Source organism: Struthio camelus, chromosome 16, assembly GCF_040807025.1.
Source record: "Struthio camelus isolate bStrCam1 chromosome 16, bStrCam1.hap1, whole genome shotgun sequence".
Lineage (NCBI taxonomy): Eukaryota > Metazoa > Chordata > Aves > Struthioniformes > Struthionidae > Struthio > Struthio camelus.
In genome coordinates, this window is record NC_090957.1 from 21,164,167 (window position 1) to 21,180,812 (window position 16,646).

A 16,646-nucleotide genomic window follows, 5' to 3' on the forward strand; every position below is an offset into this window, starting at 1 on the left:
GACTTGGGAAGTACATGCCCTTAAAGGTGACTTTCAAAAGTAAAATAAAAAAAAGTTATGAATACTTTTTTGCTGAGAACTGAGGTGCACAGAAATGACCCAAAGGGATTTTAAGGATGTATCTTTTTACTCCTCTTTTACCTGACAAAATCTTGTTTGATCAAAATTGTTTACTATATATAGACACACCATCACTTAAAAGACACTGGTACAAACGTCTAGTAACTATCCATACCCTAACGGCAAGGGAGTATCATTTTGTGAATACAAACAGTACCTTACCGGGATCTCTTCATGCTACCTTTGGCAGGGTAACAAATAATCTGCAGCTCCCAAGGGCTCACAAATCAGGACACAAACCTCTTCCATGTCAAGAATATGGCCTACAAGTCAAAGAATCTGCCTGGTTCCCAACAAAGAATAAATGGGGAAGTTCTCTTCTTTGCCTTCTAGTTCATGAATGATTATGTGAACTCAAAGTCACATCTTCAAGCTTCTTTCTATGATGCAAAGGACCACAAACATGCATTATTATTTTTCTTTCTCTAAATGAAAACCCAAATTCTTCAACATTTTGCTTCCTGGAGCTAGGGGACATAAAATCAAGCTCTGTAAGATTCAAACTTGGTCTCTCCCTCCAGTTTTCCTTTTTTAATGCTATGGTGTGGTGGATGCTCTCTGATGGCTTCCATGTGCCTTTCAGTATTTTCCTGCTTACGCTTGAATCTCAATCTGTTGCCTACCCTGAGACCTGACCCAGTTTTATACAACGTGGTGCACAGAATGCTTGTTCCCCAATGACCATCAACTGTGTGCCCTGCACACAGTTTATATTGCAGCTTTCAGCATCTGGATAGCAGATATTAGAATGCCATACAGAAGGCAAGGAAGGGGTTAAGTTTTTTAGTTAGTCTGAAAAACGGGGTGTCACTGAGTCAGAATTAAAGTGAGAATGAATCTAAACTACAGCTGTTTAGGACATACGGTATTTCCTATACGTCTCCCTTTGCCTCTTCCCTTTAAAAATCTCTCTTTCGCCGATACATATTACATTTATTATACTGTTATATAGAATTATCAACTAAGAATATTCAAGTAACGTCATAAAATCTGCTAGGATGAGAAACTAAGTTTCTCACTGTAAATATGTTTCTCCACCAAACAACTTGGCACTACAGAAATCCTTGTGAATGAAGAAATGCCAGACTCTAATCAGGACGCAGCAGGAATGGGACTTACAGTCTTATATATGCACTTATACTCTCTCAGTCCTCCCCTGGATGAAGAGAATGCCCTAATACACAAGGCATCTTGGACATCAGAGGGCTGATTATTCGATATTTTATGAAGAGGAAGGATGTAAAGGGAAATAGCCTGAATTTTCATGGTACTGTGGGGAAAGGAAGACAATCTGGAGGCCTAATCCAAAATTTACTGACTGGGAAGACACTGATTTCAAAGGACTTTGAATTGGAAGGGACAAAAGATCTATGTTTGCTTTTCTTTCTGTCGATTAATTCTCAGCTCATCAAGAGCCACAATGATTGACAGGTGAATAAAGTGTCATTTTGTTATCACTGTAATAACTTACAGCTGAGCCAGTTTTTGTGGGAGACAGGCTTGAGTTTTTAAATATTCATAATAATGTTGCAAGTTTTCTTTAGACTATCTGCAGGCTTTTGATAGAACTGGTTTCCAAGAGCCTGATTCAGCAAGCAGGAGCATGCTGTGAGGCCATTAGGTACATCTGTACATGCAGGCAGTGCTTGCAGAATTCCACCTCCTATAAAAGAAACCTGGCAGGTGATGCCAATTAGATGCATTTGGGCTGATCCTCCATTAGTATAAAGTTGACCCACTTTGTTTCACACTCACTGAAACTAACTAATTAGATAGGTGAGTTATGCTATGCCTTCAGCTACACAGCACTATAGGTTAAAACAAACAAAACATACTTTAATCAAAGCTATTTACTGGAATATTCAAAATATCCAAACATTACTTTAATGAATATATATATATATATGTATATATTGCTTATGCTATAGGAGTTATTCTTCCCTATCTCAGCTATTAGAGAGCTGTGAAAGCCAGATCCTTCCATGTCTATCTACTGTGGGGTTCTTGCAGCTCTTCTAAAACACAGGTTTTGGTCTATTGTGACTCTCCCCAGAGACCTCTGCATAACTGAGAGCTAGAAGACACATGCACCAGAGTGCTTAGGGAAAAGACACTTTGGGGGTGTTATCACCGGTGGAAAATGACAATAGCTCCGATAGCGTCCCACCAGTCACAGTAGCGGGACACAGCTATGTCAGATATGCAGAGGAATCTTGGGAAAAACAAGATGGATGTTGGATCCGGTGGTCTCTGTGGTCCTGCTCCTCCCATGGCAGGGAATGTGGATTAATCAGCAGGCCCAGCTGATCTCAGCACAGCTTTGCTACTAGGTACGTGATGAGAGACATAATGAATTGTTTGAGAAATGCAAGAGGCCACCCCACTTTTGAGGCACTGCACAAGCAGATGTAGAAGCAGCACTGCAAAACTAAAAGCAAGACCTCCCATAGACCAGTATGAGAACTGCTGATGAAAATCTCTGTCCACAAAGACAGGGCTGCATTAGGAAAAGTTTGTTGTTTTTTTTTTTTTCTTTTGTCAGTATAACTGGGCTCAGGTCAGAGTTTTGCTGGTAGAAGTATAGCACACAGGTGTGAGGAACTTGTTAGTTTTTCCAATCAACATAAAGTATACCACCAAAACACTGAAGTGCAGAACAAGCCTCACTCAGGGTGTCCACAACAGAATCTGGCCTTGGGTCCATTCTACAGGCCTGTCACATCAGATGACTCCAAGAGTATATGGTATAACGTGAGCAGATGTTTAACCTGTCCAACTCCCTTTCCTTTACTTAAAACAACAACAAGCAAGGGCTTGGGGGAAAGGAAGCTAACAGTCACCTGAGATAACAGCTCTGAGAAAAGTAACCATGGACTTTGGGCCTTTTTCCACACAGACGAAAGAGGGGCTGCTGTGATGTAGTTCCATAATGTGCTAATGACTGAAGTACTGGCAAAAACAATTAAAACCTTCAGCAGTGTTTGAGCCTCAGGGCTGTGATCTCCTTATGCAATACACTTGACAAAGCCCTCTTGTGGAACATGAGCAGGCTTTTTCCACCACCGCATACTCCTCTCCCTTCCCCCCCCCCCTTGCCAGACTGGGAGTTATTGGGGGATTCCCCCCCCCCCCACCCCACTCTTATGAAATTGAGCCAAATAATATGCCTATTTTGCTAGAGATAAAGCAAACCTGGGGGAGCTTTGCTTGCAGGAATAGGCGTGACTGTCTGAGGGGACTAGCAGTAGCTCACCTGCAGCAGTGCTTTGAGGTAAAGCTGCCTAATTATTTTGATTATCCCATGTTGTTTTGTTAACCAAATATTTGTCTTTCTGCCTCACACACACAACTAACACCAATATACAAATTGCTCAACGGGATTATGCCAGCATGAGTCAATCTTGGGTGTGTTTATCCATGGAGAGACATAAGCCTGTGTTTCTAGAAGCGGGTGTATCTTATTCTCGTTAGACCTATGAACATATTCTGCCAACAAAATTTGTCACTTTTCACTTGGCACGTTTACTGCTAATACAAGCATTGCAGACTGGCAGGCCTCCAAGTGGGGTGGGGGATAAGTCCTCTGCGGCTATCATTATTTAGTATTTATATTACAACAGAATTTAGAGGCTTCTAGCTGAGATTCAGGCCTTGCTGTGAAAGGCACTTCCTGCCCCAAGCAGTTTATAGTCTAAACAGAAGAGACTAGTGATAAACAGCAGGGAAAAGGCAGTATTATTGCAACACAGTAAATGTTAAAGAAAGCCTACCAAAAATGAGATTTTTCTAAAAATAAATATTGACATCTTTTTAATTTATTTTATAGACTATTAAAATTTGTCTTTTCAAGCTTTCTTAATCCTTAAAGCTTTTGTTTGCTGTAACAGCAGAGATTCTTGCTTACTCACATGACTCCAGGAGGTGAGGTCTTTTAAGATCGACACATCATCTCAATGGTCCTTCTTCTAGGCCTGCTTCAAAATTCCTTTCTTCTGGCCTGCCTACACAAAACATTGGCCACAGCTAAGCAGCTAGTTTCTTACATCCTCCCATTTGAGGAGCAAGAATTGTTTCTCTTGTATTGCGCAAGCACAACAGTTTTCCCCTTACCCATGCAAATATTTTTAAGAATAGTAGCAGTTTTTAATTTTCGTTCTCCTCCTCCATTATTCTGAGTCTACAATTCAAAGTTTCCTTTTTCTATTCAAGGTCTCATTGGTAAATGCTATTACCAATATTGAGAATTTGCTGTTCCATCCCTGATTTCTGACTCAAACATCTTAACTTGCAGAAGACCCTATTAAATTCCTGGGTTCTCTGATGACAGGTGATACAAAGGAGGGAAAAATAAGCTGATAGAAAGAAGTGGGTGTTTTGCCTGCCCAACTGGGCCTCTAATGTAATTAGTGCATTAAGCTCACAAAAGGGGCAGCTGTGCAGAAAAAGAGAAAAAAAAAGCTGGTCTGAAAAAGTGGAAGTGGACCTATCCTACCATTTTCTTAAAGGTACAGGACCAAATCTTAAACGGATACAAAATGGTTTGGCTCAATTGCAGGCAATGGAGACACTTAAGCTGAGAAAAACAGGAAGAATTTGTTCTGTGGCCACCGTCTCACCATCTTCACTTTCTCTGTATATCCTAAAAAGAATATCCAGTAGCATGTCTAAAAATAGGACTGAAGTTTCTCAACTTCACAGTAGACAAGTATGCCAAAACTACTGTGTACTATTGTGCTGTGCTGAAATGAGAAAGGAATACTCATACTGTCTGTGTAGGAGGAAGCCTTTGAGGGGAAGATCATCGATAATAAAGGCCTCTTTTATCTGAAACACCTAACATTTCAGCTCTTCAAATCCCAACAGTGCATTTTCTTAAAACAGGTTTCTATTATCTGTGTTAAACACATCAAATTGAGTAATTCAGTATCATCATCTAAATTCAGTGTTGTGATAGCTGAATGAAATTGGGGCAAGCTAGCTAAAAAGGTAATAGAAGCCTTTCTTAAAAGCAGCATGTGAAATGCATCAGTGCTTTTCTTTCTTTGAGGAGGAAAGAAAAAAAAGAAAAAAAAAAGTCTCTGCTTTTCTCCAGTGTGCTTATGTTACTGAGCTGAAGACTCTTGATATGGTCTATAGGGCAGGACTTGCTAGAGGCGATTAGTGAGATTAGGGCTTTATTATGGTAGTTAGCAAAGGAAAATCCTTGTCCCGGAGAACTTAGTCTCTGTGGACAAGGTGGGGGAGGGGGGAGGGAATCCTTTCAATTCTTAGATCAGTGGCTGAAGCAAGCATTTAGCAGTTCTCTCTGACCTGGTTTAGGCGTTCAACAGTCTATTGTTGTTTTCAAAACTATTGTTTTTCTACATGCAAAAAAGGCTACTGCATTCTTCCCATCTGAATGACATATACCATGTGCTTGTGGCTCCTCCGACTCAGGAAAAAAAAAAATTGTTTTCCTCTAGAGAATGCAGTTCTTAGCTCTACTACACACACAGTACAACCAAGAAAAGTTCTAACAAGTGTGTGTCAATAAATGTATGTATGATACATGGCATAAAAATGTTATTTTCCTAAATCTCTGGGCAAAACACAGCTCATTCAGAGTGCTCATAGGGCAGCTCTAGCACTGACCAACCACTGTATTTCTCTCTTCAAGCCCTCTGAGAAAGCAATGTGTTGTTAGCACCTTTTTTATAGACAACTGAGATTCCAGACAAATTATCCAAGACCACACGTGAAGTCTGTGGTGAAACAGGAACCTGAGCTCGGTTGCCAATAGACATGCTTTCCTCCCATTTTTTTCTGTATTTTTATTTTCAGCGCAAAGACTATGACAAATCACAACAGGGTCAACATGGTAGAATATTTGCATTGTCTATACAAGGTGCAAGATGTGGGGAAATACTGCTCAGTAGGCTCAAGAAGCAAACGGAGTTGAAATCATTTTTTTCCCCCCTTGCTCTGAGTTGCGTTCTCCAATACACAGTCTCAAAACTGGCCTCACATAAAACACAGTGTGTATAAGAAATTAACTGAAGGCCCCAAAATATGCGTGTGTGTGTGAACAGGGGGATGGAATTTGCATCCCACCATGTAAGTAGTATATGGGGATGCTCTGTTATGACTCCTTTTGTGGGGCTGGAATAAGGGATACGCTCCTGTGGAATACTGCTGGCTACATCCATGAAATTAGGAAAATTACACTCCCTCTCCCCCTCCATCTTCACAAACATCTGCTCCTGGTATCTCAATATCGTGTCTCTTCAGTGCTCACCCTGTATGACGCAGGCTGCAACTCTGTGGGACACCCAAGGTTGCAGTCCTGTGCTAACAACTGTGGGGTTCACCTCGGCATGAGACAATGGTTTCCCTGTGGTTTAGTGTGTGTAGCTCTGTGCCTCTCCTTTCACCCTTGCTACTGGAGTCAAAATAGCCAGCCAGTAAGAGAATAGCTCACTTGTGTGTTATCTGCTTCCACAGTGAATGTGACAGCCTCATGAACACGTGAGCAATGCTGAGTAGGAACATGAACGCAGGGAGCTTGCAGAATGTTTAGTCAGCACATTTTTCCATTTCAGCCTGGAGAGTAGTCTCGTATGCCGGGGGCTGGAATGCTGCCCGCTTATGGTAGCCAGTTAATTAGGCCGACACTCCGCATGTGATACACCACCCCTCGTTGAGAATGCCAAATGTCTTGTGATGCACAGTCCACTCTTTTCCTAGTTTGCTTTCTTATGCAACAAACCTGGTTTGTCCTCTATTAGCAAATGAATGTTCCCAGGTAGATAGATAGAGGATGTCTACGAGAATAATATCCCTGTAATAATATTTGCCCATTCCACAGTCACCTGCATTTGAGGACTTCAGTGTGGCAGACTATCAGAAATTTGCAGTGATCCTGGGGGGAAAAAGGGGGGATTGCAGATCTTTTTATAAGGTTGGGAAAATGGAGGTAATAATAAGTAAAACAAGTAAGTGACTTTCCCGAAACCACAGAACTCATTAGTTGGCAAACTAAGTAAACCCTAAACCAAGGAAGGCCTTACAACGTGTATGAAATTTACAGTATGTGAATAACAACAATGAAATAAAATACTTTGCTTGATCTACGTGCTTAAGGAAATTACAAAACAGCATATGGCCCTCTACTTGGGGCACGTGCAGCCAAACTAACATGGATACCAGTATCCATCTAACCATGAGAAAGCAGCTCAGTGTCAACTAATTTACCCTGCTCCAGTGGAGACCAGTTACACTGTACATATGCCTCATATCCCGTAATCATATTTCCCCCACTTTTTTGCATAAAACTCACTTCTGTGAGTTTGTGTGTATTGCCACATGTGGCTTAGATGTCATTTTTTGACTTTAAAACCTGGTATCAATTCAGCCCTAATTAAGCAGTTGCTCTTCTGCTGTCAGCAGCATGCAACTGAATTGTCTTTCTGAATCCTTTGCTGCAGATAAGTAAATCTGGTAACAGTTAGGAAATGTATTATTAGTGCATTGACATCTCATACAGTGTGCTAATAAACTGCAGTTCAGGGTGACTATCAGGATATAAAATCAAATGCATCTATAATGTAGTTACCTGTAGCTTTTTTTTTTTTTCCTGATGTTTCTGTTGTGAAATTTGAAGCCACTGAGGTTCCAGGATACCATAATAAAGTTCCTTCCTCTTCATGATACGAATGAACCCACATGACTACTGCACTGCAGTGTTTATATTCACTAAAAGATGTTTATAATAATGCCCACTTCACATACTAGACCTGCACTTATTCTTTACTGAGTAAGTGTTTATGTCAAATAAGACACATAGCATCGATTTATAGGACATTTGGGAAAGGCTATTTTAGACAAACTCTCCACAGACCCTAATAAGCAACTCAGATAAGGCTAATTCTTGGTTTGTTTCGGTGTAATTCCACAGACATCACTAGTATTGGTTAAACTGTAACTCTCGGATTTCACGCCACACCACAGGCAGGTCTGGCCTTCCCGCAGCCGGCTGCCCCATTAGGACAGGCGCCCTGCGAGGGCAGGGAAACAGCACCGCCCTTTCCACACGGGTTTTAACCCACGTCCGGGCCCCAGCTGCCTCTGCCCCCTGTGCAGGCATGGGGACGGGCTCACCTCGCTGCGCTGCGCTCTGCTCCCTCCAGGGCCGGGCCCACACAGCTCCCTTGCGGCCTCACACCTCCCCGGGGGCGGCCGCAGCGGGGCTGACTGCTGGGGGGCCGAGCTGCAAGTCTCGACATGGCGGGGGCCATGGGGGCTGGGGGCGGTGGTAACAAAGCTGTGGCGGGTGCTGAGGGAGCAGTGCTGGCAAGGCTGTGGCAGGCACTGAGGGTGGCAAGGCTAGAGCAGGTGCTGTGGTGGGCGCTGAAGGAGGGGGCACTGAGGGGCTGTGACAGGCACTGAGAGAGGGGCGCTAACGAGGCCACAGTGGGTGCAGAGGGGGGTGGTGGCGAGGCTGTGGCAGGGGCTGAAGGAGCCTCCTGCGGGCGCTGAGGGGCTGTGGCGGGTGCTGAGGGAGGGGGCGCTAACGAGGCTGTGGCGGGTGCTGAAGGGCGGGCGCTGAGGGAGGGGCGCTAACGAGGCTGTGGCGGGTGCTGAAGGGCGGGCGCTGAGGGAGGGGGTGGTGGCGAGGCTGTGGCGGGCACTGAGGGAGGGGGCGCTAACGAGGCTGTGGCGGGCGCTGAGGGGGGCGGTGGCGAAGCTGTGGCGGGTGCTGAGGGAGGGGCACTAATGAGGCTGCGGTGGGTGCTGAAGGGCGGGCGCTGAGGGGGGCGGTGGCGAGGCTGTGGCGGGTGCTGAGGGAGGGGCACTAATGAGGCTGCGGTGGGTGCTGAAGGGCGGGCGCTGAGGGGGGCGGTGGCGAGGCTGTGGCGGGTGCTGAGGGAGGGGCACTAATGAGGCTGCGGTGGGTGCTGAAGGGCGGGCGCTGAGGGGGGCGGTGGCGAGGCTGTGGCGGGTGCTGAGGGAGGGGCACTAATGAGGCTGCGGTGGGTGCTGAAGGGCGGGCGCTGAGGGGGGCGGTGGCGAGGCTGTGGCGGGTGCTGAGGGAGGGGCACTAATGAGGCTGCGGTGGGTGCTGAAGGGCGGGCGCTGAGGGGGGCGGTGGCGAGGCTGTGGTGGGTGCTGAGGGAGGGGCACTAATGAGGCTGCGGTGGGTGCTGAAGGGCGGGCGCTGAGGGGGGCGGTGGCGAGGCTGTGGCGGGTGCTGAGGGAGGGGCACTAATGAGGCTGTGGCGGGCGCTGAGGGAGGGGGCGCTAACGAGGCTGTGGCGGGCGCTGAGGGAGGGGGCGCTAACGAGGCTGTGGCGGGCGCTGAGGGGCCGAGGCGGGCGGCTGCGGCAGGCTCTGAGGGGGACCCGGGCGGGCGCTGAGGGGGCGTGCGGAGGAGCCGCCCGCGCCCCCTCGCGGAGCGCCCGCCGCCTGCGCGGGGCGGCCGCGCCCGCGGTGGCTCGCCGGCGTGCATGTTAATGCGCGGCAACTGCTCGGGGAGGCGGAGCGGAGCGAACCGCCGCCCGCCCGCTCGCCTGCCTTCCCCCTCTTCCCCCCCCGCCGCCGCCGCCTCTCCTCGCCGGCCTCCCTGATGCCGAGGAATGGATAGAGCGGCTGCCCTGCGAGCCGCCGGCATGCTGGAGAGGAAGGAGCGGAGCGGCGGCGAGGCGGCGGCCCGGGCGGGCGCGGCGGGGCCGGGGCCGGCCGTGCGGGGCTTGCCGGCCGTGCGGAGCACGCTGCAGCAGTGCGGGCTGCTCCAGGACCTCATCGACATCTCGCTGTCCAACCTGCGCGGGCTGCGCACGAAGTGCGCCGCGTCCAACGACCTCACGCAGCAGGAGATCCGCACCCTAGAGGTACGGGGCCCGGCAGCCGCGGCTCGAGGCCTGCCCCCCGCCGCCGGGGCCTGCCCGCCCCCTCCCCGCCCGGCCCCGGCGCCCTCTCCCCTCAGCAGCGGCAGCGGGAAGCGCCGCCGGGCCGCGCCGCCTCGCCGGTGCGTGGCCCCTTCCTCCGCCGCGGGGAGCGGGAGGGAGGCCCCCCGCCGCCCTGTCAGCCGGGGTCGCCTGGGCCCGGCCCTCTCGGGGCATCCGCGGCCCCAGATCCTTGCCCTGCAACACGGCCCCGAAGCGGCGCCCTGCGGAGGGGGTTGAGGTGAAGGGGGGGGGCGCCCGAGAAGGGGCAGGCCCGTGGGGAGGGCCTGGGGCCCGCATCCCGCGGCTGGCGGGCAAATTTGGGGTGCGGCAGGGCTGTCGGAGGAGTCTGCATTGAGGGAGAGCTGCATTTGCCTCGCGTGTCCGTGCCCGCTGCCCCCCATCCGGCTGCGCAGCCCCGGCGCTGCTGGCCAGTGGCTGGTCTCTGCGTTTCATCCTCTGCAGAGGTGGATGCGAGGCAGGGCAGAGAGCAGAGATGAGCGCAGGCTCCCTGGCAGGAGCTGGGACACTGCATCTGTTGTCCACAGACAGCTGGAGATACCTTCTCCCACTGGTCCTGCTCTTTGGTGTTTGCTTCTAATGGCTCCTGCCCTGTACTTCCAGGCCTGTCTTTCTATTCCTGGCTCAGTTTCACTGATCTAATTTGATCCTCCTTTTTGCTCCGTCGGGGTGGCTGACAGCAGCACCACAGCCCAGGCTGGAGAGATGTTCCGCTGCTTAGAGAGGTTGTAGGAAACTCCTGATGCACAGAGCATGATGCTTTCAAACAAGGACCAAGTCTGTACAGACACACTCAAGTCTGCCTAAGTATTGAGAAGGAGAATTTGGATTTGTTTTTGTTTGCTTCTTCTGACCTTTAGAAACTGAAATAACATTTTCTTTTACCTTGTATGCAGGTGATATTGCTCTAAGTATGGTAGACAACTCCTAACCCTCATCCTTGACCAGAAGTTTCATATAAAGGCTAATGGCCCTTTTCTCTAGTGCGATAGTAGGGGCTGTAGAGCTAGACCATCAGACCTTTAAGAAGAAGCATCATTACAACAGAATAACTGTAACAAACAGATATTCTGTGAAATCATCACATGAGAAATTTGGAAAAAAAAAACCTGTAAAAACAATAGGTGGTAGCTCTTGGCACAATCTCTTAGAAACCTGTCATTTTTCCTTCTCCCTTCCCCTGCATTTTTTTTAACTGATAGTACTCTTTTCTTCCTCTTGCCACCTCCAAATAGCCTTCAAAAAGTAAGAGAAAACACTGCTATTCTTTATAAAACAACATTTGTGCAGACTTTTTGCAATCCTAGTAACTGCTTTTTCAATACCCAAACAATAACAATCAGCATCATTTTGGAAAATCATCAGTAGTACTTTGCTCGTGGCCCATTCTAAAAGGAAATCTTTATTTACAAGGGATAAAGGCGTGCTATGGTCTTCCGATTCTTCTTAAGGCAACAAAAACTTTCTAGTGATAGTTGTCTAGTCTATGCACACATTCTTCTTAAACATTTAACTGCGTAAACAAATGGGTGCCACATTCACTGGTGGTGAAATATTTCTCTCTGATGCACTGTCTGCTATATGATTTCTCTGGGAATTCAACCAAATGCTAAATCTTTGCCAACATGTGAAGCTACAGGCATGAGGATGGACTTGATGGACTCTGCCCTTTACTCTGTTTGGTTACCTCTACCAAAATATGTGCTGTCAAGGAGTCTTGAGCTCAACAACTGTCTGTGTCTGAAGTAGATTTGTCTACAGCCACAGAGCAGAGAATTAAACCGTAGGAGATGAGGGTCTGTGTTTACTTCTGTAAGTTGTAATTTCCCAGAGAGACGCCCAGACTGCGGTAGGCTGCATTGCTATCTCGAATAGCAGGTGGTCTGCCTGTGGCACTACACAACGCAACTATTGTGCCTTGGTTAGCGTGACAGAAATGCATGCATGTTTGGTCATAGACATTTGCATATCAGATCAAGTTGGCACAGACAGATGCTCCAGTATTGCACAGATCCAGTGCTACTGGTGATCTGACTGCAGTGCAGTTATTGCACAGACTGTAGGTAAGTCCTCACTAGTCCGTAATTTTAACCAAAAGCTTGGACTTTGAAGTCTGAAGATTTCTAATGTCTGCTGCCATTCTCTGGGTGGCCTTGACGAGTCACTGAATGACTTTGTGGATCGTGGTTAGTGGCTACTAGTGGTATGGTTGCTGGGCCTGCAAGCCCCATCTGTACTTCAGATTTGAATCCATAAGTGTTTTTTGTTCTTGTGTGGAAACTTTTTCATGGAAAAAGAGTTATGAAAAAACTTAGCTGAAACAGTATAACATAAACTGTAGCAAAGCCACAAGGATATGATAAAACATGAGATAGATACAAGAAGCAAACTGGAAACAGGAAGTACTAGTTTAGGAAGAGAGGGGACTTGACCTTGGAAGTTGAAGTAGGCCACTACTCAGTAGGCTCCTGAGGCCAAATATGAGGCTGCATGTATGTGTTCTGAAGGCAGTCCAATATATTAGGTCAAAAGTCAGCCCTTTTTTTTTTTTTTTTTTTTTTAATTTGAAGGAACAAAAAAGTGGGGGAGTGTCCATGATGCACTTTCTTTATAGCTCATAGGTTTGCAAAAGTTTTGTGATGCCTAGTTTTTGGTGTCAGCACTGTGAACCTACAGGTGGAGGGATACCTCCTTGAAGGGAAACTTATATCTCAGTGAGCCATAGGCATTCTGACTGCCTGTGTGTGAGGGTGAATACTGTCAGGTGTACATGGCTGTTTAAACTTTAGAGCAACACAGATCAGACTGCAGTGTGTGCTGTTTACCACTTCTAGTCCCACAGTTAGCAAAGCCCTGAAGTAAAGTTCTGAAAGCAGTTTTAGACACTAAACACCAGTGAAAATTAATCTTAATTTCTGTGTTATTTTATTTTTACCTTAAACTACTAGTTGGTCCTTTTGGTACCTCTTCCTTCTGAGTCTGTTCACAACTCGATGTATATATTACAATATACATCGCATGATTCATAGTATGCGTGTTTCAAAGTCAAGAACATCAACCTAAGCAAAGGTAATTCAGTGTCTGCTTATGTTCCTTCCAATTTATTGAAATGCATTCTGCTTAAGTGTGTGTATATGCTCTTCCCAAACTAAAGCACATGGTGGATAAGGATGTCAAACTGGGACTTTGATAAGTAAAAATAAGCATATATACTCATTTTAGCTCTAATGATTGCAGGGAGAACTTTCTGTAATGCAGAAAGAAGAGGAGGGAATACAGGCCTGTGGGAATTGCTTGCAAATAACTTGCTGAGGGTAGATATGTTACATGAGCTGGCCCTGTTTCATGTGTAGTAAGGCTGTTTCTTAGAAGGGTAGGGAGTTTCCCTGCAATGCAAAGTAGACTCTGTTAGTTTGGTTATTAACAGAGCAGGTTCTCTGATACCACAAGGTCTTGTATTTTTTAATTTTTATATGTTCTGCTGAATAAGTGCTTGAGTGTTTTTCTTTTTACCCAGCATTTCAGTATATGGCTTACTTTCAGTTCTGTCATAGCAGGTTTACTCACTTCTCAAGTAGGCTTCAAAATTGAAATGGAAAATAATGGTAATCTTAAACCATACCTCAGAGAGAAAAAACGTCTTGCGGTGTGGCGAGCACCAATACTCCTCCATGCATCCTTGGAAAGAAGCAACTCTTGACAGTTTTTAACTCTATCCCTATGCTAATCCCTTGCACAACTTGTAAATTGTCTTAGCACAGTTATAAGCATGCTATTTTTAGCCATACTTCTTTATGAAAGTGGTAACTCTCTGGATCTGTGTCTCTGGCTAGGAAGCTGATAACAGAACAAGACTTGGCAATCTGTAGCAAGGCACATGAAACCTCTAACATTATAGCTCAAGCCAGTCTGTTGAGATAAAGAAGAGAATATAGTCTTATGTGTTGGTTGCAAGTTCTTTTGGTTTCCCAGTCTCTTCTGCTGAAGACAGCATAGCTGGTTTTATAAACTGCAGGAATTGCCAGACTAAGCAGGGCACTTTTTCCAACGTTAATTGCCACAAAGATGAAGCAGGACCAAGCTGAACTGACCTCTAAAGTGTATTTAGATTGCCAAAGTATTTTTTCTACCTTAGTTTTTACATCATGAGAGCTAACTGTTTCTGGCAAGGAAGCAGCTTCCAAACTGGTTATGATGGCTCTGTCAGGGTGGGGCTGTAGTACGCATCGCTAAGATCTGCCAGTTTTTAAAAAAAAAAAAAAAAATCTTCATTGCATTTTGACTAGAATACCTCTGTGACTAGAGACACTCTTGGCCTAGTGTGCAAAGATCACTTTGACCTCTTCCTCAGGGCTACCTTCTGTTCAGCACCCCTGGAAAGCATGATGTGATATCGAAAAGCCTGACTCCAGCTGTGCTGTGTCACAGACAAGTCTACAACTCCACAAATCACCCTTTCGAACTGGCTGAATGATACCTGTGAATTAAATATGTTTGAACTTGCATTGACAGATCCTGATGTATTTGGCAATTTTTCTATAAAAAGCTTATCTCTTAACAAGCAATCTCAAAACAGAAGCAAATGCTTTGAAAATGAGGGACAATGAGGGGAGCATAAGAGGAGAGGAAGAAGAATTGCAGTAGTCCAAACTTGCACACTGGAAGTTGGGCATGTGGTATACACAAAGGGAAGACTGTATTATTTGTAAGTTGTAAGCAGTAAGAGTAATGAATTTTTCAGGCCAAACTGCAACCTGTAGCCACATGTTTGTGAGACTTGCTCAGCTGAAGACTTCCTTTTCCAACAGGTCTTATGTAAGAGATTTTCTTCTTCTCCTATTTCATCTTACTTTTTGCATACATGCAGCATACCTGTTTTTCCTCAAAGGTATCTGTCTTTTTTTTTGTAAGACGTTCTTTTTTCCTAAGTTTGTGCACTTACTTGTATAAGATACACTTCCAAAGAGAATCTGTTTGACTTGGTAATAATACATAGTTCTGCTTCCTTCCAAGTTTGTAGACTTCTTTATCATAATGTGTCTTTGTATGTGATCAGAATTCGCACATCATAGTGGAATTTAGCTTATCTCCTACTACTGATTTTATATAAATGTTTGCATAAGAAGTCAGCAGCAATATTTTAACTTACCTGGAGTTTCCAGGACAAGCTCTGATGAGTAGGTTATCATCAACGTGAAGATATGAATGAAAAGGGCCTCGCCTCACTTTTCTGTCAAGGTTTGTATGTGCTTCTCTTCTTGGATTGGATTCTGTGATGCACTAATTAGGAAGTGAGAAAAGAAGCATCAGAATAAGGCTTTACGCTGCCTTTGTCCCTCTGAGACTGCTTGTGTGGCCACCCAGTTCTGTTAAAACATAATTATTCCTGTTCGTCTTCATGCAGAGACAGCTTGGGAACCCTTTACAGCAAATGAGCTCTGATAAAGAAGTTCTGCGATGCCTGGAGTTGAGACTTCTGTACGTGCGTGTCCACATGCACTAACAGGAACCCACAATCTGTCGTGCCAGACAAGCCTCAGTCTCCACATATGAATTCTGATGTATTTGCATGTTCAGAATTGATCTAATCAGTCAAGTAGCCTGACTCGAACTTCAGCTGTAGCTAGCTAAACACATTGCTAAACCAGGCTTGCACAGATACCACCTGAGCAGAGCTTGGTCTGCTACTCAAGTTCAAAGGCTAGCTAGTAACTGCATTTTACCCAAGGAAAACCCCTGTTAATGTTACAGCTGCATGCTGATGACAAATTTACAGATATGAGTCAGCTATGGTAGTACACAAATTTATCACCTGTTGTAGCTCATAAATAGGAACACCTAACAAAAAGAAATCATGTGACATGAAATTATTTAGGGAATAGTTATGCATAAAAAATTACTTCCAACATAGACAATGTAATCTTTCAGATGCTTGAGACAAAACCTTCGCTCTTCCTTTCCAGCTAAGATTTCCCATCCTTATTTTCAGCCAATAGGGATATTTTCTTTTACTAAAAGAAAAATTGTGATGAAATAGCACTTGGCTGCCTCTTATTGTTTTCAGAGTTGGGGTATGTGTTGGTTAGATTAGTGCTATACTAAAAGTCACAGAATGATGTGTAGGTGACACCACCCAGAGATACTGACTCAGACATCCCTTAGAGAGCTCCCTCCCTGCTTTTTTCTCTCTCCTGTGGAGTAATCCCACACAACCTACTGCTACCAGCAGCACAGTGGCTCAGTTGCCATGGCTAGCAAACCGAGGAACAGAGGCTCCTTGAGTCTGGAAACACACCTGCTCCAGGAAGAATGAGTAGCCCATCTACTGTCTCTACCAGAATTTAACTTCTGGGAAGTTATATGTAGAAGTATCCTGGGCACTTTTACTCAGGCTCTTGGTGGGAGTTTGAATGTAGTCAGAGACTAGCTCTGAACAATTAAGAAACAGTTTGGCATTCTGACTTGACTCTGACTGCATCTGTGCTGTGCTTGACACAGCTTGGGTGAGGGCAGACAGTAGGTTGTAGTCCATTCCACCTGAATTTAGGACAGGATCAGTCCAAGTTAAACTAGAGCAACTCCCTA

The 16,646-nt window shown here is 45.7% G+C and overlaps 2 protein-coding genes across 6 annotated transcripts in view; one reads left to right on the forward strand and one right to left on the reverse strand.

The window, feature by feature from the left end:
- The window catches only part of NF1 (neurofibromin 1), a 199,382-nt gene extending 184,063 nt beyond the window's left edge, over positions 1-15,319 (reverse strand). For 3 of the 5 annotated variants that reach the window (XM_068910203.1, XM_068910200.1, XM_068910201.1), the window contains exon 1: positions 15,211-15,315. In XM_068910203.1, the coding sequence (XP_068766304.1) occupies positions 15,211-15,250 (40 nt within the window). In that variant the 5' untranslated portion in view covers positions 15,251-15,315. Of the gene's footprint in view, positions 1-15,210 lie in introns of all 5 variants that reach the window. The other 2 variants (XM_068910198.1, XM_068910199.1) reach the window with 2 other exon arrangements.
- The window catches only part of KSR1 (kinase suppressor of ras 1), a 75,246-nt gene continuing 68,191 nt past the window's right edge, over positions 9,592-16,646 (forward strand). Inside the window, exon 1 of the mRNA XM_068910209.1 lies at positions 9,592-9,986. Within this exon, the coding sequence (XP_068766310.1) occupies positions 9,732-9,986 (255 nt within the window). The 5' untranslated portion in view covers positions 9,592-9,731. The remainder of the gene's footprint in view (positions 9,987-16,646) is intronic.